This window comes from Paramacrobiotus metropolitanus, unplaced genomic scaffold, assembly GCF_019649055.1.
Source record: "Paramacrobiotus metropolitanus isolate TYO unplaced genomic scaffold, Prichtersi_v1.0 Parri_scaffold0000161, whole genome shotgun sequence".
Taxonomy (NCBI): domain Eukaryota; kingdom Metazoa; phylum Tardigrada; class Eutardigrada; order Parachela; family Macrobiotidae; genus Paramacrobiotus; species Paramacrobiotus metropolitanus.
Window position 1 is genome coordinate 165,001 of NW_026570381.1, and position 8,631 is coordinate 173,631.

Here is an 8,631-nt window from a genome sequence, read left to right on the forward strand (position 1 = left end):
GATAGATAGATAGATAGATAGATAGATAGATAGATAGATAGATAGATAGATAGATAGATAGATAGATAGATAGATAGATATATATATATATATATATATATATATATATATATATATATATATATATATATATATATATATATATATATATATATATTAATATTAGCAATCGCTCTTATTTTCCACTAGGAGACCCCGCGCAAATTGCGCGGAATAAATAATGCGATAATAAACCAAAGTCTACAGTTGTCAATAATGCCTGCTGGAAAATTGTCTAATCCCTTTGACTGCAGCGATGACCTAAAGCTGAATGCAAAATGACTACTGACACCGCTATATGACCTATATCCCACGTGCACATTATCTGTACATCCCAAAAATCAGTATACTAATATAGAAATATCCGACTTTTTTCTATTCTTTTGACCACAGAACACAGTCAACCATTTTAACTAAATATGCCAGAAAAATTTTGCTGTATATTCTTCTACGCTTTTCGTTTTTTTTTTAAATGTAACGCATTTCTCAAAAAGCGACAAATACATTCTACAGTCGTACAGGTCGCACACGTGTTGGAGTCAGTGTAAGTTAGAGCCCTGCGCGAGCGCCGAGCCAGGGTTCGGCTCGCGAGCCGAATGAGCGAACTATAATCTTTTTTGGCAGTTTTTTCACGAGCCGAGTTGTTGGCCTCGACCGACGAATGAGTCGAGCGTGCGGCGTTCAGGGTGCGCGAGCGAGCTGAACAATACATTTTGTGTTGCCCTTAAAAAATGCGCTTCTTGGCAGATCTGTCACAAACGTGGTGATGCTACTAGTTACTCTGGGTCAGTGCGTACCCAATCGTAAAAGCCGACTTGAACAATCTCCACGAAAAGAACTTACTGTTTTCGCCCATCTCATTACGCCATTATCCGCATCGAGTACTGCTGGGCCTGTTTCCGCATGAATAAAATACCACTTGTTTTGACTGCCATAGGGTTTAGACTTTAGAGCGTCTTATCGAAACCGATAAAATAGGATACTTTCAGGATGTAAAAACCGACAATACTTGCAATGCCTACATCACAAAAATATCTGCTCTGGTAGACACTAATTTATGTAACTTCTGAAAACTTGATCATTAAAAATGTAATAATTTTTTATAATTTTGTTGTTTGCGAGTGAACTGAGCAGAAAAAATAGTTTGCTTTACAAGCGATCTGAGCAGTGAAACACGCCGAAACGAGCCGAGCGAGCGAGCGAACGCGACAGCACGAGCGAGCTGAGAAAAATCTTTACGAAAGTTAATCTACCACGAGCGAGCGCGAGACAAGCATTTACCGCTCGCGCAGGGCTGTAGTGTAAGTCCCTATGGAATACATATAACTTTTAACAGCAAAAGATAATATCTGTCAGTTTGTCTGTAGCATAGCAACGATATGTCGTACTTATGACTATATATATTACGATGTTGTTGTGTTGTCATATTTCATAATAAGTAAGACGTCAGAGAACTAAGTAAAGTCATGACAAACTTGGCGTGAAGGCCATTTTTTGTGGTATTCAACGAATGTCTCTGGACGATATTGGTATTGATATTGCCACGAACGTGTTAACCACGTCCGGCCCGTCTATTATGGCAAAAGCAAAGGAATCCCCGACGCTGCTCAAGTTCGAGCCTGGCTCCATGGTGTGGAAAGCATGGCGTTCCCGTTATAACAATTATGTTAAGATACAGGAACTCACCACAGAGGACGACCCAAAAAGGCTGCTACTGGATTCATTAGGAGTGGAAGCACATGAAATGTTGTTTGCCATGTGTCTTCCACAAGATCCCGCAGAGCTGAAACTGGATGAAGTCATCGCCCATCTCGAGCATGCATACGTAAAGAAGACACTGCAGTCAACCGAATGGGCGAACTTTTTCCTCTTGAAGCAGGAAGTTGGTGAAACCCTTCTTGATTTTGCCAATAAGCTGTGGAGGAAGGCTGTGTTGTGTTCTTTTCCGGCAGACGCGTTGGAGGGGAAAATGCGTGCGGCGTTCCTAAACGGAGTCCAAAATGAAGCGACGCAGCGCCATTTACGAACCAAGGAAATTGATGTTCTGGCGAAAGCGCTGGATATCGCAGAGCAGTATGAGCTGGCACAGCTGAAGCGGACAGCCACTACTACTGAAATGGCGAGGATCGACGGCGGCCAGAAGGGACGTTCGGGGCCACATCCGAAGGAACGTAACGGTGGTACTCGGCCTGGGCGTGGTGACGGCAACAATGGCAAGATGGCTGGCAGCAGCGGCGCATGCTACGCGTGTGGCGGAAAAGGGCATGTGAAGGCCGATTGCTGGGCGAAGGAAGCGACGTGTAGAAAGTGCGGCAAGAAAGGTCACGTCGCAAAGGCGTGCAAGCCTCCGCCGAAGGGCGACAGAGGCGGCGGTAACTGTCGGACGTGGACAGTGCAGGAAGACTTCGACGTCCTGGCTATCGGTGAAGAAGTGGGTGGATCGATTCGGGTACCGATCACCTTGAATGATGCCCGTGTATCCATGCTGTTGGATACGGGATCAGGTGTGACGATCATCACGGCGAGCACGTGGAGACAGATCTGCTCGCCGAAGTTGATGCCTTATGCCACACCGCTACGAAATTTCACGGGCCATCCGATCCGGGTGATCGGAAGTGCAACGATGCCGGTGGTATATGGACGGACAAGAAAGTCACTGCCCTTCGTCGTCGTAGGCCGTGTGGGTGACGTGCTGGGACGCGACTGGATCAAAGCATTAGACCTCAGTCACCTGAGTCTGAAAGAGCTGCAAGTGCCTGCGGTCTCAAAGGTCACCGCCCGAGCAACTGTCCAGAGCATCCTGGATCGCCACAGCAGCGTATTTCGCGATGAACTTGGGCACTGCAAGGAATTTAAAGCTCACCTCTACCTAAAAGAAGGCGCGAAGCCGGTCTTTTGTAAACCACGGACGGTCCCGTTCGCATATTGGGACGCAGTGGAAAAAGACTTGGACCGCTTGGTTGAAAGAGGGATATTCACGCCTGTGGAGCATGCGGACTGGGCTGCCCCCGTTGTTGGAACGCAGAAACGAGCCGGAGACATCCGTACGTGCGCCGACCTGAGCACCGGATTGAATGACTCGCTCGACGTGCAAACCTATCCGCTGCCCACTCCGGACGAGCTGTTTGCCAAGTTAAACGGAGGCGATAAGTTCAGCAGCCTGGATCTGGCAGAAGCCTATGCGCAAATAGAGCTGGACGACGAAAGTAAGGAACTCGTTGTCATAAACACGCACAAAGGTCTGTTCAGGTACAACCGGTTGCCGTTTGGTGTCGCAAGCGGACCGAGCATTTTCCAACAGATCATTGAGCGCATACTGCAAGGCTGCGAGGGCGTGGCGGTGTACATTGACGACATTATCGTCACGGGCAAGACCGACGAAGAACACCAGCGGAACTTGGAAGCGGTGTTAGAACGGCTGGAGAAGTACGGACTACGCGTGAAACTGTCGAAGTGCAGATTCATGCAGGAATCGGTCGAGTATCTGGGTTTTGTGGTGGACCGCCGCGGGCGGCACATATCCCAGGATCGCGCGAAGACACTGGTGGACATGAAGATGCCCACCAACGTCAGTGAGTTACGTGCTTACCTGGGCATGGTAAATCACTACGCTAAGTTCGTACAGAACCTGTCCGCAAAGTGCGGTCCGTTTCACCGCCTATTAAAGTCCGGCGCACCATGGGAATGGACGACGGAGTGTGCGAAGCAATTTCAGGCACTCAAGGAAGAAATTGTCCACGCAACGTTCCTGGTGCATTTCAATCCCGCAGTGCCATTGGTGCTGGCAGCGGATGCGTCGCAGTATGGCGTGGGCGCGGTTCTGTGTCATCGTTTTCCCGACGGAACGGAAAGGGCGATTGCGCACGCGTCCAAGAGCCTGTCAGCAGCGGAAAAGAATTACGGGCAAATTGAATAAGAGGCACTCGCGCTCGTCTACGGCTGTAAGAAATTCCATCAGTACGTGGCCGGCAGGGAGTTTACGCTGTTAACGGATCACAAGCCGTTACTGAGCGTCTTCGGCAAGCGGAAAGGTGTCCCAGTGGTCACGGCCAATCGACTTCAGCGGTGGGCGCTGCTGCTCATGGGATATACGTTTTCCATAGAGTACCGCCGCACCGAGAAGTTTGGTCAAGCGGATGGCCTCAGCCGACTGCCGCTCCACTCCACACAGCTGGAGAAATACCCAAACCTGGGGATGGACAACGTAGTGAGCGCGCTGCATGTGGAAAGTGCCGAAAACATACCCGTGTCCGTCGAAGACATCGCAAGGGAAACGGCTGCCGATGCGGAGCTCCAGGAAGTACGCCAGTGCATCGGTCGCGGCTGGCCGGACTCCGTAAGCGATCAGATTCGATCGTATAAGAAGGTACAGCACGAGCTGAGCGTGCTGAATGGCTGTGTGTGCTGCGGATCGCGCACGGTTATTCCCGCGAAGTATCGTTCCAGAATACTAAAGCACCTACACGCAGCACACATGGGCGCCGGGAAAATGAAAGGAGAAGCGCGAGGCTACTGTTGGTGGCCATCCATGGACAGGGACATCGAGCAAGTCGCCAAGGACTGCCGAATATGCACCGAGCGCGCGGGTGAGACGGCGAAAGTTCCATTAGCGCAGTGGCCGGTGCCCGATGCTCCCTGGAAGCGCGTTCACATGGACTTTGCCGGTCCATATCGAGGCACGATGTTGCTCGTGGTTGTGGATGCAATGTCCAAATGGCCCGAAGTGGTGCAAATGAAGCACGCAACGACGGAAGGAGTGATGGAGGCGCTACTCACGATGTTCAGCCGTTACGGTGTGTGCAATGAAGTTGTGTCGGACAACGGCACACCATTCACTTCGCAGCACTTTGTGGATTTCTGCAGCAAGTATGGCATTAAGCACACCAGGACGCCTCCAGGTCACCCGCAGTCAAACGGTCAGGCCGAGCGGTACGTGCAGACCGTTAAAGACGGCGTTGCGAAGTTGATGGCCGACGGCCATGCGCTGCCGGATGCGTTGCGTCAGCTCCTTTTGGTTCCCGTTATGGCAACCGCGACGGAGCGTAATCGCGAGCGGTACCGAAAGCAATTCGATAAGCGGACGAAACCGAAGGAGTTCCATAGCAATCAGTTGGTACTGGTACGCGACTATCGTTTGAACCGTACAGTCCATTGGATCAGCGGGAAGTTAGTCAGACGTTATGGTACGAAGGTGTGGGACGTGAAGGTTGGCGATCTGATGTGGCGCCGACATGCCAATCAGATGCGGCCACGAAGTTGGCTGGAAATGCACGAAATGGTAGAAGCGGAAATTCCACCATCAGCCAACGCGGAAGCACCACCGCCTGCCAATGACCTACCGGAATTGACCAGTGAAGCCTTTCCAAAGTCTACTGCAAACGATGCAGAGGCTGTTAAAACGGAACCTGATCAGCCGAAAGCTCAACCCGATGCGGTGAAGGTTTCACAACCACCGAAACCAGTGGAAGCCAAACCTACTACAGTAAATAAGCCACAAGCTACGAAGCCTAAGAAGACCAAACCGGAAGCGGTGGAACCACGTCGTACAGCAAGGGCGAACGCAGGAATTGCTCCCAAGCTGTTAATACATGAGCAATAAGTTCTTTCAGTTTTGTTTGTGTTTGTGAAGTGGGTTCCCCACTTGGGGAAGGTGTCAGTGTGTCTATAGCATAGCAACGATATGTCGTACTTATGACTATATATATTACGATGTTGTTGTGTTGTCATATTTCATAATAAGTAAGACGTCAGAGAACTAAGTAAAGTCATGACATTATTGTTACGTCAAGACACTAAGTAAAGTCATGACTAATACATTATTGCACGTACATATATGCCTGCGCTGACGTGCGCTAAATAAAGAATTTGCGATTTTTTTAAATTCGGAAATTTACGCGGAACATACTGCATGCTTGCTGCTCCGCGATCTCCGCTCGCGCCGCAGCTTGGCGTCGCCTGCGGCTCCGCCTTCTAATACATTATATAACGAGCTGAGAAAATTAATTCGAGATTTCATAAACCCCGTAATTTTTAAAAATAACAATTCATTCCGCCTTATTTAATGCTATTCGCGGCACATCCACCGCACCCGTTTAAACCGAACATTTTTTAGATGAAAATATCTAGTGTTGCAAGATACCCATAATAATAATTTTTCAAAAGTTCGGGCAGCTTCCTCAAAAATTGCTAAGACTCATCAACAAAATACTAATTGTGCAATTATGGTGTGATCACCGTATGTGTAAGCATTTTTTGCACTACGGTTTGTCGCGCTGAGGGCGTAGTTTGAATTGCAGCGAGATTTAAATTAAACAGGCGTGCATAAAAATGCTCCTCGACTCACGAGTCGTGGTAACCCCTCCTCCCATTTAAAATTTCTTTAATAATTCCGCTAATGCAATTGTGGGTCGGTCAAGGGGCGCTCAACAGGTTATGAAAATGTCCATGATAAAACAGACTGACTTTACATAAAGTACTGACTTTATATAAAGTACTGACTTTTCACCGATTCACGGATTCACGGCATGCGGGAAGTACAAAGTACTGGCAGTACTTTGCATAAAGTACTGACTTTATGTAAAGTATTGACTTCATGTAAAGTACTGACTTTTCACCGATTCACGGATTCACGGCAGGGGGAAGGATAAAGTACTGCGCATTACTTTACAGTATAAAGTAGTCAGTCAGTACTTTACATAAAGTACTGATTTTTCACCGATTCACGGATTCACGGCATGGGGGATCTATAAAGTACTGCGCAGTTCTTTACAGTTTAAAGTATCGCCTGTTTGTATTCGTACAACAAATCCTGGACGTACGAAATTTCTGTAAAAACGAAAAACTCCTGCGCATAGCTTTGACCTTAATTTTTTTACTCGATTAACCCTTAAAGTTGGTTGCAGGAGAGCAGAAGTTGAGAGAGAACTGCGGAATATGAGAACCCATAATAGTTAGGTTTTCGTTTTGTGTATAATTGCCTTTTTATCGCCTGGTTTGTTAAAGAGGTTGTCCAAAACATCAGAGAGGTCAGCTAGGATGGCACCGAATCCTCGCCTTGCAAAAAACTGTAGCAAAATAGAATTATGAGAACTCTCGTAAAATGTAGCAAAACAGCAAGGCTAATTCCGGTCGGTTAACGCAGCGGAGGTGGTTACAAGGCTGGACAGCTTGTTGGCCAGTGTCCGGTCGAGAAAAGCCATTAGGGTGTGTCGTTGGGAATTGGGATGCATACACCGATACTGCGCAGTATGATGCTCTGATTAAAGGGAAGTAATGCAACGCTGTTTGACGATGTTGCATAGAGATTGCACATCTGTGTTTACATCTTATTGTTAGTTGCTGTCGAAGTAAAGCTGATCTACATTTACTCCGTATCAAATCCTTCTTCCCTCCCTTCCGCCCTCTTTTGCGAGGAGACGAGGGGTTTCTTCAGCCAGGACGACGGGGCCGGTTGCACCGGTGACCCGTGTTCCGGTGCTAGTGTTTTCACCCGATGCTTAAACAAAGCTTAATCATTAATTACGCGTCGTAGCTGGTTTGCCGTAAAAATGTCGATACTTCTGCGGCCGGATATTCGGGGCGCACAGCTAAATTCTATGCGCCCGATTTGTCGGGGCGCACAGCCATTCCGGGGCGCACAGCGCACAGCCAGGCGCACAGGTGACTGCTCGTAAAGTATTTACCGATATTTATGCGAAATAACCGTGTTCGGATAATAATATTATTGCATACGTTTCGTAAGCAGCTCGTACACGGTAAAGGTACAAAAAATCAGTTCCGGTTATTTCAGCTTCGATAAGAGGGGATCTCGTGCGAGTTCGCTGGTAGCGGCTCAGAGATTTTCCATGAAGATAGATTACACGTTTAGTAGAACTTGGGAAACGCACTCAGCAGTGTCATGCCGTGGCCACATGCTTAGTACTGCGCTGTATGTATGGAATGTGATCTCTGGAGTTGGACGACAAAAATGCTGACCGATTTAATTGCGATAGCTGGCATAAAAACCCCATCAGCGTGTGAAAAGTATTTCAGTGCATGTGAGTTTGGAAAATGAAAAGCTGTTTTTCTTAATTCTTTAGTATTCTCAACCCACAGGAAAAGTATCTTACGAAGCTTACAACGATGCAACTTCTGGAAAAATGGGCTGGTGGCGGAACCGACATGTTTCTTTTTTATCACTGACTATAACCGCTTATTTTTCTTTTTTCTCCAGAAAATAACATAATGCCACTTGGTTTTCTGCAGGTGCCGATCTTACGTTGGACACCGCGATGACGATAAAAACCCTTTTACGTACGATGAGCGAAATTGTCCACGAACTGCTGTTTAGTCTGAATTTTTTCATGAGCACATCAGCGATGCGATACAAGGCTTCCCGTGTTTTGAAGCCGGCACCATGCAGTGTAAGATGGACGTAGTGCAGGTCAATGTTTTTCCCCACAGAGCCATCGTTTGCCGGACTGCAAAGAGCGTTCACCTCGCAGCACAGCAGAGTTCCTTTTCCTTCTACAATTTTTGTCCCATATCCAGGGATGTTGAAATTCCCTATGCAGCGAAGTTATCAAAAGCTGGGTAGTGCATGATTTCATGCAT

At 47.7% G+C, this 8,631-nt stretch overlaps 1 protein-coding gene across 1 annotated transcript; it reads left to right on the forward strand.

Annotated features, from left to right (window-relative positions):
* The first annotated feature begins 1,549 nt into the window (after positions 1-1,549).
* LOC129600032 (uncharacterized protein K02A2.6-like) lies at positions 1,550-5,638 on the forward strand. The gene is made up of 2 exons (XM_055498418.1): positions 1,550-3,942; positions 4,012-5,638. The coding sequence occupies exons 1-2, from the start codon at positions 1,550-1,552 to the stop codon at positions 5,636-5,638; spliced, it is 4,020 nt and encodes a 1,339-aa protein (XP_055354393.1).
* The last annotated feature ends 2,993 nt before the right edge of the window (positions 5,639-8,631 follow it).

What these genes read in the sequence shown, in the direction of transcription:
- LOC129600032 (XM_055498418.1), top strand. Translation starts at nt 1,550, where the DNA reads ATGTCTCTGGACGATATTGGTATTGATATTGCCACGAACGTGTTAACC. An exon ending in GCAGCGGAAAAGAATTACGG is followed by an intron (nt 3,943 to 4,011) that starts GCAAATTGAATA and finishes CGTGGCCGGCAG; the next exon opens with GGAGTTTACGCTGTTAACGG.